The sequence below is a fragment of the Macaca mulatta genome, chromosome 2 (assembly GCF_049350105.2).
Source record: "Macaca mulatta isolate MMU2019108-1 chromosome 2, T2T-MMU8v2.0, whole genome shotgun sequence".
Taxonomy (NCBI): Eukaryota; Metazoa; Chordata; class Mammalia; order Primates; family Cercopithecidae; genus Macaca; species Macaca mulatta.
In genome coordinates, this window is record NC_133407.1 from 45,375,103 (window position 1) to 45,392,909 (window position 17,807).

The 17,807-nt window shown below is 36.8% G+C and overlaps 1 protein-coding gene across 4 annotated transcripts in view; it reads right to left on the minus strand.

Moving 5' to 3' along the window:
- Positions 1-17,807, minus strand: part of XRN1 (5'-3' exoribonuclease 1) — a 135,354-nt gene that overhangs the window by 82,967 nt on the left and 34,580 nt on the right. For all 4 annotated transcript variants that reach the window (XM_077991544.1, XM_001112305.4, XM_015131995.3 and 1 more), the window contains exons 16-20: positions 16,874-17,043; positions 15,837-15,957; positions 15,641-15,739; positions 11,467-11,570; positions 8,225-8,356 (exon numbers count right to left, since the gene is read on the minus strand). In XM_077991544.1, coding sequence (XP_077847670.1) covers positions 8,225-8,356; positions 11,467-11,570; positions 15,641-15,739; positions 15,837-15,957; positions 16,874-17,043 — 626 coding nt within the window. The remainder of the gene's footprint in view (positions 1-8,224; positions 8,357-11,466; positions 11,571-15,640; positions 15,740-15,836; positions 15,958-16,873; positions 17,044-17,807) is intronic.

Sequence of the window (17,807 nt, forward strand, 5' to 3'; positions counted from 1 at the left end):
GCACACGTGAAAACATTATCTCCTTGTACATCTCCATCAGAGCTCTCAGTTGATCAGGTGAACTGTCAATGAGCAGTAATATTTGGAAAGGATCTTTTACTATGACCAGTAGGTCTCAACAGTGGACTTAACATATTCAGTAAACCACACTGTTAACAGATGTGCTGTCACTCAGACTTTGCCGTTCCATTTATAGAGCAAAGGCATAGATTTAGCAGAATTCTTAAGGGCCCCAGGATTTTCAGAATGGTCAATGAGCACCGGGTTCAACTTAAAAGTAACCAGTTGCACTTGCCCCTAACAAGAGAGTTAGCCTGATTTTCGAAGCTTTGAAGTCAGGCATTGGCTTCTCCTCTTTACCTATGAAAGTCCAGGATGGCATCTTATTCCAATAGAAGGCTGTTTTGTCTATGTTTGTTGTTTAGTATAGCCACCTTTATCAGTGATCTTAGCTAGATCAGGATGACTCACCACAGCTTCTATATTAGCATTTGTTGCTTCAGCTCATTCTTTATATTATGGAGATGGCTTCCTTCCTTAAACTTCATGAAGCAATCTCTGCTCACTTCAAACTTTTCTTCTGCAGCTTCCTCACATCTCTCAGCCTTTATAGAATTGAAGAAGGGTAGGGCCTTGCTATGGATTAACCTTTTTGGCTTAAGGGAATGCTGTGACTAGTGTCATCTTCTATCCAGACCACTAAAGCTTTCTCCATATTAGCAACAAGGTTGTTTCACTTGCTTATCATTGGTGTATTCACTGGAGTAGCATTTTTAATTTCCTTTAAGAATTTTTATTTTGTATTCACAACTGTTTGGTGCAAGAAGCCAAGTTTTTGGCCTATATCAGCTTTTGGTATGCCTTCTTCACTAAGCTTAATCATTTCCAGCTTTTGATATAAACCTAGAAACATGTGATTCTTCCTTTCACTTGACTACTTAAGAGGCCATTGTAGGGCTATTAACTGGCCTAATTTCACTATTGCTATGTCTCACGGAATAGGGAAAGAGAAAAAGACCGGGGAAAGAGAAAGAGATTAGGGGACCATTGGTTGGTGGAGCAGTCAGCACACACACAACATTTATTAATTCACCATCTCAAATGGGCATGGTTTATGGTGCCCAAAAACAATTACAATAGTAACATTAAAAAATCACTGATCATAGATGACTATGACAGATATAAAAATAAAAATAATAAAGTTTGAAATATTGTGACAATTACCAAAATGTGACACACAGGCATGAAGTGAGCGCATACTGTTGGAAAAAATGGCACTGATAGAGTTGTGACACAGTTGTCACAAGCCTCTAATTTGTAAAAAATGCAACTATCTGTGAAGCACAAAAAAGAGAAGCACAATAAAACAAGGTATGGCTGTATTTCAGTGTTTCCATTAAAATAAAATCCCCCAAATAGTTATTTAGCTCAAAACTTTTAAATTCCCAAGAGGTTGGAAGATTTTCGTACATTTACTTTTTCTTTTACTATATACTTTTATTGCTTTGGCGTCAGTGTTGTTGTCTGTTTTAAAATTTCTTAGCCAGACTTGGTGGCTCACCATTGTAATTCCAAGTACTCCAGAGGCTAAGGCAGGAGGATCACTTGAGGCTAGGTGTTCAACGAGATTAGCCTGAGCAACACAGTGATACCCTATCTCTACAAAAAATTAAAATAGTAGCCTGGCATGGTGGTGCGCAACTATAGTCCCAGCTATTGCACAGGCAGAGGCAGGAAGACTGCTTGAGCTCAGGAATTCCAGGTTGTGGTGAGGTATGATATGAATGTGCCACTGTACTCCACCCTGGGTGACATAATAAGACCCCCATCTCCCTAAAAAAAAAAATATATATAAAAATGAAATAAAATTTATTGTATTTTCTTACTATCCTGCATGAAAGGGTTTTTAATGTATGGTGCATAATCTGATCTATAACTTTTACAACAATGAATTGTATTATTTTGATTATATTTTTACATATTTGTTTTTTGATTACTAGATCTGTCAGGAGCCGGGCATGGTGGCTCATGCCTGTAATCCCAGCACTTTAGGAGGCTGAGGCGGGAGGATCGCTTGAGCTCAGGAGTTTGAGACCAGCCTAGGCAATATAGTGAGATCTCGTCTCTATTTAAAAAAAAGAAAGAAAAAAAGATCTGTCAGGGATAGAATGGTCAGACTCCCAAACTTATAGTGATCCTTAATTTGCTTCAGTTTTTCCTGTAGTTTGCAAGACACTATTTTAAGACATATCATTATTTGATGTACCACTGAACAAGAAAAAGAATCCTCCAATTAAACTTTGACACTGCAAAATACATTATAAGTTCATAAATGACAAAAAGTAAAAAAACGTGTTTTAGAATCCACCAAATACAAGTATATGTCAATTATGTTCTTCAGTGTATACAGGTTTTTAAAAAATCTTTTCCCTTTTTAGTGTATACAGGTTTATGTTTGTTTTATCTACAGTGTGAAATAAACTTTTCGTAAATAATTATCTTTTCTCCTATTTATTCTTTTGGCCTTCAATTAAGCTTTGTCTGATTTTTAATACTGCAATTCTCACTTTCTTTTTACCTGTATTTCACAGGTATATATTTGAAAATGCGTAATTTACAGAGACGAAATCAAACCAAAAGTTTGTTTAATAATTTTTGGAATATAAATATAAAACTATACTTTCTAAAAACTGTAGATGGTGAGGGGTTACTGTGCTTTAGACTTCTAACTTTGGCTTTAGGTGTACTTCTTGTAGTTGGTCAACAGTTGAATGATGATCTTGGTGATGTAACCTAAGTGCTTTTGTATTTTAATAAAAGAACTATACAGCCTCTTAAATTTATTGACACAATTCTTAGTTTGGTCATTTCTGTCATCTTATTTTAGTTCTCTTTTTCAGCTTCCTAAATGATGTTTTATTTTGCCTTTCCATATTCTAGTCGTCTTTCATTTGATTTTTTTTAATCAGTCATTTGCAAGTCAGAAATCTTGTATTTCAATTTCTATTAATGGTTATTTTTTAATTAAATTTTTAAAATATTCATACTTCTTGGCTGGGTGTGGTGGCTCATGCCTGTAATCCCAGCAATTTGGGAAGCTGAGGCAGGTGGATCACTTGAAGTCAGGAGTTCAAGACCAGCTTGGCCAACATGGCAAAATCCTGTCTCTACTAAAAATACAAAAATACAAAAATTAGCCAGGCATAATGGCCCGCGCCTGTAGTCCCAGCTACTCGGAAGGCTGAAGTGGGATAATAGCTTGAACTCAGGAGGTAGAGGTTTCAGTAAACCAAGATGACGCCACTGCACTCCAGTCCAGGTGATAGAGTGAGAGTCTGTCTCAGGGGAAAAAAAAAAAATTCATACTTCTCTAATTTTCTAAATTATAAATGAAATTATCTGAACTTTCTCCTATGTAAAAAGTGTTAGCACTAAAACATTAATTCTATATTTCAATAGTTCCAGTGTTTATTACCTGTCATTTAATAACCACATTTTTTTTTTTTTTTTTTTTGGTTAGTGGGGAGATGGAGTCTCGCTGTTGCCCAGGCTGGAACGCAGTGGCACAATCTCAGCTCACTGCAACCTCCGCCTCCCGGTTCCAGCAATCCTCCTGCCTCAGCCTCCTGAGTAGCTAGGACTACAGGAGCACACTACCATACCCGGCTAATTATTATTATTATTATTTTTTGAGATGAAGTCTCACTCTTTCACCCAGGCTGGAGTGCAGTAGCGTGATCTTGGCTCACTGCAACCTCCCCCTCCCAGGTTCAACCAATCTTCCTGTCTCAGCTACTGAGTAGCTGGGATTACAGGAGCCCACCACCATGCTTGGCTAATTTTTGTATTTTTAGTAGAGATGGGGTTTCACCATGTTGGCCAGGCTGGTCTTGAACTCCTGACCTCGTGATCGGCCTCCCAAAGTGCTGGGATTACTGGGATGAGCCACCACACCCGGCCCCATCTAATCTTTGTATTTTTAGTAGAGACAGGGTTTTGTCGTGTTGGCCAGGCTGGTCTTGAACTCCTTACCTCAGGTGAACCACCCGAATTGGCCTCCTAAAGTGCTGGGATTACAAGTGTGAGCCACTGTGTCCAGCCAATAACCATACTTTTAATGCTGATCAATCTCTTGCTTGATAGAGGTGTAGGGTGTTGGAGCTGTCCTCCAAATTATCCTCTATGTGCATCACTTTCTCCATGATGCCCATAAAGTACTTCCTTGACCCCTTTTCCAGGTCTTCTCCCATTCCTAAATCTTTTCACTCCATTTTATCCTCAATTTCTACCTCCTTGTCTGAAGGTTCCACCACTTCCCTATCAAATGGTAGTTGTTTGTTTTCATACCATGCACCCTCAGGGGTAGGAGAGTGTTTTGGTGTTCTCCTTACAGCCCACTGAGACCTCAAAATCTCTAGTAGTAAACTACCCTCCACTTCCCATTCTATTCTTATGTCAATGTCTACATGTATGATCTATCCATCACCACAGTAATTCATTTTCATAACCTCTTTATCTCCAATAACCTCCTTCATTTCACCTAAGCCAGCAATTTCCAATGGCTATGACTTGGTTTTTGACATTATCTATAACTATCCAACCTCTGAAATCACTAACACAAATATCTTACTGTCTTATAACTTCCTCTTCATCCAACTTGCACGTTCAACTACTTTGTTCAATTTTATCTGGGATTTCCAAACCACTGAACTTTCTATCTTCTCCCAGACTTTCTTTTTTTTTTTTTTGAGACAGAGTGTTGCTCTGTTGCCCAGGCTGGAGTGCAGTGGTGTGATCTTGGCTCACTGCAACCTCTGCCTCCCAGGTTCAAGTGATTCTCCAGCCTCAGCCTCCAAAGGAGTTGGGACTACAGGCAGGCGCTGCCATGCCCAGCTAATTTTTGTATTTTTAGAAGAGATGGTGTTTCGCCATGTTGGGCAGGCTGGTCTTGAACTCCTGACCTCAAGAGATCTGCCCATCTTGGCCTCCCAAAGTGCTGAGATTACAGGCATGAGCCACTGTGCCCGGCTTCCCAGACTATTAACCCTCTACTTTCTTCACTTCTCCCTCTATCCCACTTAGATTCCACCATCCACCATTTCAGTAACATTCTTGCCAGTATTCTAAACTTCCTTGCCTCTTTGTCTCTTCATTGTGCTCATGTGGCAAAATCCAGTGCTGAGTAAATCCAGCCATCTGTTTTTTCTAAGGCTGTGACTGGTGAACTCACTTCTATCCCAAAACACAAGATAGAATGTTTTGTTATAAATCATGACTCCAACTTCAAAAAGGATCCTCAATACTGCTTACCATTCTACCACATTTTCCTGATCAACTGATACTCTTCTATTTCCCTGAATAACTATTTTCAAACCTCCTTCACTCTACTCCCAACTTATGACCAACCTTCCTTTTCCTCCAGCCATCCTCAATAGCTAAACTCGGCATCTACTTTACAAAGAAAATAGAATCAAATGAGAGCTCCTCAGCTTTCCCCATGCCAAACACACAAACCAACTTATATTTGCTTCCCATACTGTTAAAACAGAGGAGCTATCTTATGTCCTGTTTAAGAATCCATCTCCTTTCATCTTAGAATTTATTGTTTTATCTCTGCTCCTTCTCATTGTTTTTACACACGATTAAATCTCTCTGAATAAACCAAAACCCAGCTCTACTCAATTATATATCCTTCTTTAGCTATTTCCTACTGGTGATTTTCATCAGAAAAAAAATTTGTTACACAAGTATACAGAAATTTATTAGGTACTTCATATGTGCTTAGAGGTTTCTAAAAATAAAACTACATGATTTGGTACTTATGGAAATATTTCATGTGTATGTTTATAGGAAAAGAATATACTCAACTTGGTAGAATGTATCTTAGTTAAGATACATGGAGATACGAGATAATAGGTTCTACATTCTTACTGCAAAAGTCATAGAGCCAAATGGTTTGCATAAGGATCACTCCTATTGTTAGAGCCATGGAATCCTCATCTCATGCTACTAACATTCTAATGTGCAAAGATCACAAATAAGTAAACACTCAGGGGCAGAGCAACAGTGATCTTGTGAATTTCACCTTGGAAGATGGAAGAGCTAGGGAGGCATGAAAGGAAGGGACAAAAAGTGAGATGATATCGGGGGGAATATGGTAGCAAAGAAAAGCAGCCTAAGAAAATGGTGACCAGAATAAAATAAAAATAAATCTAAGTGCTCAGGAATCCACATAGCCTTGTCTACCCAAGTTGGTTGACAAGGTTAAACAAGACAGGCTGAATTGGTAGGCACTAGAAACTATTCTCTTGAGTGAACGTGTATACATTGTTATCATCTCTAGCAGTCTTCTGCATTGATGGTTCTCTCTGTCTTTTGCTGCCCTCATAGAAGTTCAAGCTCATTCAGAAGGGGAACAACAGATAAAAGGTCAAGATCTCTTGGTCTCTCTCTCATAGCTAAACTTTTTGAAGAAGTTGTCAATTTCTATTGTGTCTCCACTTCTGCAACTCTCAATCATTCCTTTACCCAATCCAGTTTGGCTTTCAGCTCCATGGCTTAATCAATATAGCTCTTGCTAAATCTCTTCAAAATATATGGCATGGTTTATTACCTTATTCTTGAAATAATCTTTTCCTTTGGTTTACATGATACAACCCTCTTCTAGCTGTTCTCCTACTTCTGAGGTTGCCACTTTCTTTTGTCTTTGTTGCCAAATCTTCCTCAATACACGCTGCTTTTCCTCCTGCCATAGGGCCTTTCATGTAAGTCTTCCCTCATCATGAAACACTTCCTTTTCATTCCTTGCCTAACTCCCAGTCAGCATTCAGATATCAATTTAATCAACACTTCCTTGGGAAACTGTTCCTGACTAACTAAGACAAATTCCTCCCTAGCTAAGTCAAATGGTCTCAGAGCACTACTCCTTCAAGAACAATTATCATAGTTGTCTCCCATGCAGCAGTTGTAAATATCATAAGAATAGGAACTGTGTGTTTTTATTCATTATTATTCATTATGTGTTTTTATTCATTACAATGCATACTACTGTATTATAGTAGGTATCAATACATTGACACTCACATATCAATGTTACATATATAAACAAATGACTAAACACTTTATCTGAAGTACTTTGAATGATTTTTTTTCCAATTAAAGGAGTCTTGACTAAAATATTATCTATTCATTCAAACTAACAATTACTGAGTACACAGGCACTAACCAATAAATTAGAATAAAGAGGTAACAAAAACAGATATGCTCTCTACCCTTATGATGCATAGTATCTAAAGAAAGAGTTATTAAATTAATCATACAAGTAAGTTTATTATTATGGTTTTATTTATATGCTACAAAAGACAGTTTAGAATGATGTAAACTATGATGGGGTATCTAATTTACACCGTTGGGAGGCAAAAATACGTTCTACCTCTCAAGAGCTGTTTATCTCCTTTGGTGTTGATGGTTTTTCATGGTCTTTGAACATTTTCCCAGTTTACTCATCTTTGAATAAGGATACTGTGGCCTGGTATTAGCCCCAAAATTAGATGGAGTATCCTTGAATTCTCCAAAAGCTTATCCATGGATAGGAAGGCTATGGATAAACATTTAAAACAACATTTCACGTGCCAATGCCAGCCCCTCATATTCTGCTTTTGTTTTGGGAATTCTTGTGTTTGGATGGCAAAAGAGAGATGCTGCTGGTGTGGGATCATGGGACATAAAACATTCTGATGATACTGAAAACCAGCATTCCAAGGTGGGTTAGCATCTCAGTTTGGCTGCATTCTAAGCCCTGGGGAATACAGGGCTTGGGTGGAAGAGAGTAAAGGAACGGGGAACGGGAGATGAGGAAAAAAAGAGGGTTTTTCTTCCAATTTTCATGACTTACAGGTGGCCAAACAATTCAATGGCCTTATACAGTTAGTGAAAATAGCTCTCAAAATCAGTCAATACATTAAGTGTTCTTCCTAGTATTACACGAGTTTGTAATTTTTTTCTATACTTCATTAAGTATGTCAGTGACAAACTGGGCAAGGCTGTAACTACGGCTAATCAGATATCATTTTAAACTAGAACTCATTACTTTCTTTCAAACACAGGATGAAGGTGTAATTAGTATTCCGAGTAACTACTATGTTAAGTGGAAAATAAGTTAGAGAATAAGTACATTAAAGTGGATTTTAGTTCTATGATATTAAATACTGTTAACGATACTCACTGTTCTGAAATTCCTTGTACTTCCTTTGCCCAGTTAGATTGTTCTTTATCTCCAAGATGAACCACTTTAGATGGTGGGGCAGTTCTTCCTGAATAAAGCTTCTGTGTTCCTGGAGGTTCTTCCAAGTAAAACCTTAAAAGTTAAAATAAAAACTATATAACCAAAATGTTCTGGTTTAATATAGAGTTCTAGCAGTGTGAGTCTTCCAAATGAAATTTTTTTTTTCACATGGTATAATAGCAAAAAATCCCACAACTGTTATGTAAATTACAGAACTAAAATAATTATAATTCTTTTTATAAACTATAATATAAATTGCAGAACGAGGGCTTAATTTCATTCAAATTTTAAAAGCATGGGAAGTATAGAGGAAGAAGATAAGCTGGTTAGTACAAAGTTAGATAGAAGGAATAAGTTCCAGTGTCCTGTAGCAACAGTAGGTTGACTCTAGTTAACAATTTAGTGTCCTATATTCGAAAATAGCTAGAAGAGATTGAAAATGTTCCCAACACAAAGAAATGATAAGTGTTTGAGGTAATGGATAATTTGAAAATTACATGTTATATACATGATCAAAATATCACATGTATTCTACAAATATGTACAATTATTATGTATCAAAAAGTGTTAAGGTTGGGTGCGGGGGCTCATGCAGATCATAGCATTTTGGGAGGCTGAGATGTGAGGATTGCTTGAGGCCAGAAATTCAAGACCAACCTGGCAACATATTGAGACAGTGTCTCTACAGAGAAAAATAAAAAACTATGCCAGGTATGGTAACACATATCTGTAGTCTCAGATACTCGGGAAGCTAAGATGAGAGGATCACTAGAGCCCAGAAGTTTGAGGTTGCAGTGAGCTATGATTCGAACTGCACTCGGGGCAACAGAGCAAGACCCTGTCTCTCCCAGTCAGTCAATCAGTCAATAAAATTTAAAAGCATATTATTAGGCCGGGCGCGGTGGCTCACGCCTGTAATCCCAGCACTTTGGGAGGCCGAGGCAGGCGGATCACAAGGTCAGGAGATTGAGACCATCCTGGCTAACACGGTGAAACCCCGTCTCTGCTAAAAATACAAAAAAATTTGCCAGACGTGGTGGCGGCACAGTCCCAGCTACTCGGGAGGCTGAGGCAGGAGAATGGCGTGAACCCGGGAGGCGGAGCTTGCAGCGAGCCGAGATCACGCCACTGTACTCCAGCCTGGGCGACAGAGCGAGACTCCATCTCAATTAAAAAAAAAAAAAAAAAAAAAAAAGCATATAATTTTTTTCTCTTTAAGAAACTAAACATATAATAAAAATAAACATTTTTAAAGAGTTAAAAAATACAAATTCAATAAGAAGTATGTATTATTATCTATAAAGTTTGTTTTTTTGTTTTTTTTAAAGAGACGGGGTCTCATTCTGTCACCCAAGCTGGAATACAATGGAGTGATCATAGCTCGCTACAGCCTCAAACTTCTGGGCTCAAACAATCCTCTTGCCTCAGTCTCTTGAGCAGCTAGGACTACAGGTGCACGCCACTATGCCTAGCTAATGTTTTAATTTTTTCATAGAGACAGAGTCTCACTATGATGCCCAGGCTGGTCTTGAACTCCTGGCCTCAAGAGATCCTCCCACCTTGGCCTCCCGAAGTGCTGCGATTACAGGTGTGAGCCATCACACCTGGCCCCTATAAAGTATTTTCCCCAAAAAAGTTTAACCTGAATCTAATTAAGCTACTAACCCTAACTTCCAACTTACAGGAAATATGTAGGATAGAGGACAAAGTTAAATGACACTAAAAGGAAACAACAGGGTAAATCTAGAATTCTACAAAATAACTGGCTGTCCTGAACTCTAAAAATAAAATAGAAAAGAAAAAAATATTCTAAGATATAAAATCAACATAAGAAATCAACTGTATTTTTATATACTAGCAGGGGAAACAAATTTAAAACATAATACCATTCATACTCACTCCAAGAAAAATTACATAAGTCTAACAAAACATGTACCTGATCAGTATGACAAAAAAAAAACCAAACACTGAGAGAGAAATCAAAGATCTAAATAAATGAAGAGATATATTGTGTTCATGGATCAGAATATTCAACTTAGTTAAATCTCCCCAAATTGATCTATAGGTTTAATACAATTCCTATAAAAATCCCTCCAAGATTTTTTGGAGATAGAGGAGAATTATAAAATTTATACGGAAAGGCAAAGGACCTAAAATAGCTAAAACAATTCTGGAAAAAAAAAAAAAAAGTAAAGTTGAAGGAATCACACTACCTGATGTTAATTAAGACTTAAAACATGGTAATCAAGCCAATGTGTTAATGTGTCATTGGCATAAAAAAAGACATGGAGGAAGCACAGTCTTTTCAACAAATGATGTTGGAGCAACTGAATATTCATACACAAATATATGAAAGTAGATCTACCCCTTATACCTTATACAAAAATTAATTCAAAATGGATTACTGATTTCATGTAAAATGAGGTAAACCTATAAAACTTTTCAAAGAAAATCTTCAGGATCTAGGGCTGGAATAAGAGCTCTTAGACATGAAATCAAAAGCATAAAAAAATTAATAAATTGGACTTCATCAGAAAGGTAGAGGAATTAAATTCCGATTAAAAAAACCCTCAAGATTTCATATACAAAAGCAGATGCCAATAAAGGAAAAAACCATACTGGCACTGACTTCTCATCAACACTACATTAACGGAGAGATGTATGCAGAGCTCTAAGAGAAAAGGAAAAGAAACTGGGCCTCCAAAATTCGAAACCTATGTGTGAATTGAAAAAAAACAAAACATTTTTGATGTGTAATAACTCAAAATAAAAAAACCATAATATCTACCCATCTTCTCTGAAAAAAAATTATTTCAGAAAATTCTAGCCATATGAAAAATAAAATATAAGAAATCAAGATAAAATTTATATGAATGACTAAAAGAGAAATATACTTGCTAAGTGATATAATGATAACCACTTTCAGAAAAGAATTAGGATACAAAACTTCCAAGCAATTAAAAGGGAAAAAAATAACATAGGCATCTAAAACGTTTCAAGAGAGGTACAATAAACTGTCAATAGTGTTTGAACTTCAAGTGGTGTCGTTAGACTTTCATTTTTGGTATAGCGTGTAAATGTTCTTAATATAATTTTGTCAGTTAAAAAAATGAATCAATAAAAGCCATCAAAGTAACAAAGCAAATATATGTTAGAAAAATTATAAATCAAATCTTACTTACTTAGTTTCTCCATCTGATACAGCCACAACTCTAGCTTCCTCAAGGTGAGGCCAATTAACAAAGACAGATTTTCCGAGCACTGATGAAGCTACATTTTCTATGGTCTTAAAGTAAAAGCAAAAAAGTTCATTCATGATTTCGGGTCTAAGAGAAAACTTTACATAGGCAAAATTTTCCAATCTCCATTTAAGTTTTTTAAATTCTAAAATAAACAAGCTGGGGCTGGGTGCAGTGACTCACACCTGTAATCCCAGATGGTCAAGACCAGCTTGGCAAACATGATGAAATCCTGTCTCTACTAAAATTACAAAAATTAGCCAGGCGAGGTGGCATACGCCATAGTCCCAGCTACCCGGAGGCTGAGACAGCAGAATCGCTTGAATCTGGGAGGTGGAGGTTGCAGTGAGGTGAGATTGCGCCACTGCACTCCAGGCTAGGCAACAGAGCAAGACTCCATCTCAAAAATAAATAAATAAAATGAACAAGTTGGATGAGTTGCTTTACAAAATTCCATCTTTCATCCAGGTGTAAAACTCTATCATTCTAATTATCTTGCTTATTTTTTTATGGTAACTGGGAAAAGTAAAAAGAACAGCAGAAATATCTAGAAAAGAACTATTCACTGTTTCATATTACGTAGTCAATTATTTAAAACAGGATCTAAGAAATACAATCTCATTTCAGTTTATAGCTGGTGTGATGAAAAAAGAATATTAGACTTAAAATCAGGAGACACAGGTCCAAATTTGGGTTCTACCACTTTTTCAGCTATAGAATAATCTTTGGCATATCATTTAATCCCACTGAGTCTCAGTTTTCTTTTATGAGGAATAGGAATAACATCTACCTTACAACGTTGAGGATAAGAGAAAATCATATACATGAAAGCTTTCATAAACCATAAAATACTCTACAAATATACTGTAGGAAATAATATTTTAAGTAAAAAATTTTAGTTTTAAGAAACTGTAGGCCGGGGGCGCTGCAGCTCACGCCTGTAATCCCAGTACTTTGGGAGGCCAAGGCAGGTGGATCACGAAGTCAGAAGTTCAAGACCAGCCTGGCCAAGATGGTGAAACCCGGTCTCTACTAAAAAAACACACACACACACACACACACACACACACACACACACACACAAAATTAGCCAGGCACGCTAACTGACAGGTGCTTATAATTCCAGCTAGTCAGGAGGCTGAGGCAGGAGAATCGCTCCTGGGCAGCAGAGGTTGCAGTGAGCCAAGATCGCGCCACTGCACTTCAGCCTGGGTGAAAGAGTGAGACTCTGCCTCAAAAAAAAAAAAAAAGAAAAAAGAAAAAAGAAAAAAGAAACTATATTATCCAATTCAATTTAACCATATTGGCTGGACAGCAATAATTTTGCAATAGAAACTGAAGTTTAAATACAAATGTTCATTCATCTTTTTTCTGTTTATTATCCTTAATCATTATTAATAATTTATTTAAATAATTACAGATAACTATTTTTAGGCTTTTTTGGGGTAACTTTTATTTTGATATTTAGACATTTCTAACTTTGAACATACAAAACAATAGAACACATATTCTGATAAACAAAACAGTTTTAACATTAAAACTAGACTCCCTCAGTTATCCTTTTCCCTTCTATATATCTAATTCTAATTTCATTCTCCCACTCTTTCCTTTAGTTTTTGAAGAAACAGTTGTCTTCCTTTCCCAGATTAATCCTTTTATTTAAGCCCCAGGTGAAATTCCTTATTAAGTCACATGGGGTCCTGTCATGATAAACATCCTTTCCCTCTACACTGCCTTTAAAACCTCCTTTCTCCATTAGCTCTCCCTCATTTCTTTGGTAGGGATTTTGATTCATCGGATTCATTGGCTGCATCTTCTCTTATTTATAGTTATGCTTCTGGCATCCCTTTCAATGATAAACTTCTTGGTCAGGCATGGTGGCTCACACCTGTCATCCCAGCACTTTGGGAGGCCCAGGCAGGTGGATCACCTGAGGTTGGGAGCTCGAGACCAGCTTGGCCAACATTGTGAAACCCTGACTCTACTAAAACTACAAAAATTAGTCAGGCGTGGTGGGGGGGTGCCTGTAATCCCAGCTACTCGGGAGGCTGATGCAGGAGAATAGCTTGAACCCGGGAGGCGGAGGTTGCAGTGAGCCAAGATTGTGCCACTGCACTCTAGCCTAGGCAACAGAGTGAGACTCCATCAAACAAACAAACAAACAAATAAATAAATAACTTATTGACCAAGGGCTTAATACTTGCTACCTTTACTTCCCGTCTACCCAATCTTAGCCTAGTTCTCAGGAACTGAAATTCTGCTTCCACCAATCTACTGAAATGGAATTTTCAAACATCAACATTGATGTTCTAATAGACAAATTCACAGATCTTATTTGAGTTTTTATTCTTCTTCAGATTTATGCAGCCTACATCCTCTGCTCCATGTTTCTGTGGTACTATTTAACTTTGGAATCATTCTTTCTTACCTCTGTATTTCTATCAGCTCCCTCACCACCACCATTTATAACTGTGGGTATTTCTTTATGCTGAGATCATGAACACTCAATGTACCTTGTCTTCAGCGAAATGAACCTCAAAGTGATCAATTCTCTGTCGACAACTTGAATATCCTTATCTCTCTCTAAGCTCTATCTCCAGGTATTTAACTGTACATAAACAGCCTTTCTTTTTTCTTTTTTGAGATGGAGTTTTGCTCTCGTCACCCAGGCTGGAGTGCAATGGCATGATTTTGGCTCACTGCAACCTCCACCTCCTGGGTTCAAGCAATTCTCCTGCCTCAGCCTCCCGAGAAGCTGGGATTACAGGCGCCCACCACCACGCCCGGCTAATTTTTGTATTTTCAGTAGAGACGGGGTTTCACCATGTTGGCCAGGCTTGTCTTCAATTCCTCATCTCAGATGATCTGCCCGCCTCAGCCTCCCAAAGTGCTGGGATTACAGACATAAGCCACCGTGTCCAGCCGTAAACAGCCTTTCTAAACAGGTTTTTCACCTGAATCAGAGAACACAAAATATGTCTACTTTCTCTATTCTCTCAAGGATGGTACATAGCTCCTACTGTTCTACAAGCACAGAAGTTAATGTATTGCTTGCAATGAATGACTTAGGGCATTAAGGCTTATACATCTTGTGGAACACTGGTTAAGAAAGGCTGGCAAGGCAGTTCCAGTTAAACACCCTAGTGTCACCTTAAAATTCCATCATTATTCATCGTTTCGTCCCCCTAAACCATCAACTCCCCTGTTTTAACTTTTCAAGTCCAGTAAACTACAGTTTTTTGTTTTTTAAGTTAATTAGCAGGGATATCTCAGTCACATTTACTATTAATAGTTTCTCTTTTCACCCCCTGTATTTGATCAAATAATGAAACCTATCAGTTTTACTTCGTATTGTTCATCTAGATCTATCGCTACTTCCGCAGTTTATGTCTCTATCACCTGATGCTATATCTACAAGCTTTCCCGCTTTCTTCAATTTCTCTTTTGTGCAATTTAGTTTATTATACTGCCACCAAATTAATCTTTATGAAAATACCAATTTCAAGATAATGGTCATGGGAAAATAAGTCCAAACGCCTTAGCCTGGTACTCAAGGTTCTCCATAATCTAGCCTCAATCTGATTTTTCACCCTTATCTTCTACTATTTCCAAACACAAATCCTCGGCTTCAATAAGGCTTATTTATTCCTTCTACTCAAATATATCACATTTATTCTAAAGAAAAGAATAAGTGTTAAGAAATAGTTCAGACACACAAAAAGGTTAAAAACAATAATATATCACATTTTTTACTGAAATGACTGGCTCATGATATTTCTTTCTACTAGAATGCCTTCCCCTCCTTTTCTTTGTCCTAACCTGTTTTTTCAGCACTCAGCTCAAGCCTATTCTCATTTACAAGTTTATACTTAACTTTTGGTTTACATAGCTTGTCTCCTTTTTAAAATTTCTAGAAAATTTGCATATTCATTGTGTCACAATGATACAGGTTCTTGAACTATTATCTAATTTGTATGAATGTTTCTTTGCTTTATCCTTATTTAGGCTCCAAATTTCTAGAGTTATAACATATAATACCTCCTTGATAAACATCTCAGCAGTTATAGTTTAATACATTATAAGCATCTAATAAATGAATGATAAATAAAATACTTACAAGTTCATCTGATTCTGCATCCACTAAGATTTCCAACATCATGTTTTCTCCACGACTGCTTTGCTGGAATACTTGAACGCCACTTTTCTTCAAAAAAAACTTTAAAAAAATTCAAAGAATTTAATTTTAATTCTTTCTCTACAATCACTTCACACTTCATAGAAGTGAAAAAATTCTGAATTAAATAGCCACTGACTTTGTGTTTGATGTGTTTCAGAGTAGGAAATCCACAGAAATATAATGCCTTCTGGTCAACTCTGGTTATTTTGTTTTTGTTTATGTCTACACGCCAAGCATCTAACGATATTATTTTATACCTAGAAAATAAATCAAGGTATTTAATTTAAAATTAATACATTACAAACAATTACAGTTTTTAAACTTTCCCTTGAATATTTCGTAAGGTTCATCCTTGTTTTTAAAGAAGAGAATGACAATAAGTTCCAGATGAAGAAAACACAAGCAGATAACCAGCCTCTCCACTGTTATTGGTCTAGACACAATCATCCCTGTAGATTACTAAGTTGAGATCTTCCCCATTAATCTAAAACAAAACTGTATATATAAGTTTTAAGAGAAAATATGACACGTAACACAAATCTCTATATCCTCCATGTTCCAAAACCCAGGATGGAAAATAAACATTTTATAATGCCTATTTTATCCTTCTCTTTCCTTTAACAAAAGGAAAAGTTGTAACTGAGAGATGTTTACTTTATTTGCCACTGAATTGCCATCTAGGTAGATTATCTGCAGGGAAGGTGAGAGAAGAGAAAAAACAAGGAAGTAATGAAGAGAAAAAAATGGAGCTCTTTATTTCTTATTTCCGTCTTTCTAGTTGGGTGGCTGGGGGGTATAATCATCAATGTCACAGCATTACCAAATAATGCTGGGAGCAGAGACATTGACAATGAAAACAAAAATTCACATATCCATTCGAGGGAGACAAAATGCAGGGATATACATTAGAGAGAAAAAATTCAAACGCTTTTAATAGAAGAAGGAAAGAGAAATGCAGAATCTGACCAAAGTAGAGAATTATAGACACAAGTGTGAGAGATCCTTAGATCCTTGGCAAGTTAGATGTAACTCACTGATTATCAATTGACTATAACTGTCATAGACTATTTGCTAATTCTCCAAACAGATATTCAAAGCTCCCTCTCCCCTACTTCTCGCACCCTTGTGTTAGGAGGACTCTTTTGTTGTTGAAAAATTACCAAGTAACATTACCTTGTACAACACCGTTCTATGGCAGGGAACTTTTCCGGCCATGGAGAAGGATAGACAAACTCTGTGTCTCTATCATACCAGCACATTAGGCACTCACTATGTTGGTTTCTTTTCCTCTCTTCTTTTTTGAGGGAGTGGTTACATGTCTCCATGGCTTCCAATAATCGCTTCTGAATATAAGGATTGACAAGAAGGGTTAAAAGTATAAAAATTCTGTAATCTCAACAAACAGAGTAAGTCTTTTTCCTCCATATACAGTATAACCATTTGTGCTCTTGAAAAACAAAATCTTAACTAATGAAACTCTTCCATTTCATTGCATGAAAAATATGCTATTTGTTGTTTCAAAGGGCCCTAGAATACCGCTGCCACTGCAAAGTCCTCTGAAGCTATTACCCCAACAGTAGCCACTAACGTGCAAATAAGCAAGGCAGCAGAAAATAAAATTTTAAGTGTGAATCTATTATAATTATTATATCATAATTCACAGAGCATTAATCTCTTTACAAATTCTGTAGTAGTATAGCACCGTCCATCTTTCCAAATTAACTTATACATTTAAAGTAATTCCAATCAGGATATTAATGATTTAAAATATCTTTTTTTTTTTAAAAAAAGGGCAAGATACCAGTGTTAATATAGAAGAATGAATGTATGAACAGTAAAAAGTAACCTGGGACTTGTCTTACCAGATCCTATCACTTTTGATAAAGCTACTGTAATCAAAACACTAGTACTGACACTACAAGAGACCCACAGACCAGAAGAACAGAATAGATAGAGTTCAATAATAGACCCAAATCTATGCCAAAACACAGTCCTTTAGGTATTTAAATAATAATGTCCTAACTAGCTATCCAGCTGGAAAAAAAGCACATACAATTCTGAACTTCCTACCATATATAAAAGCAAGTATCCCAATAACAAAATAATA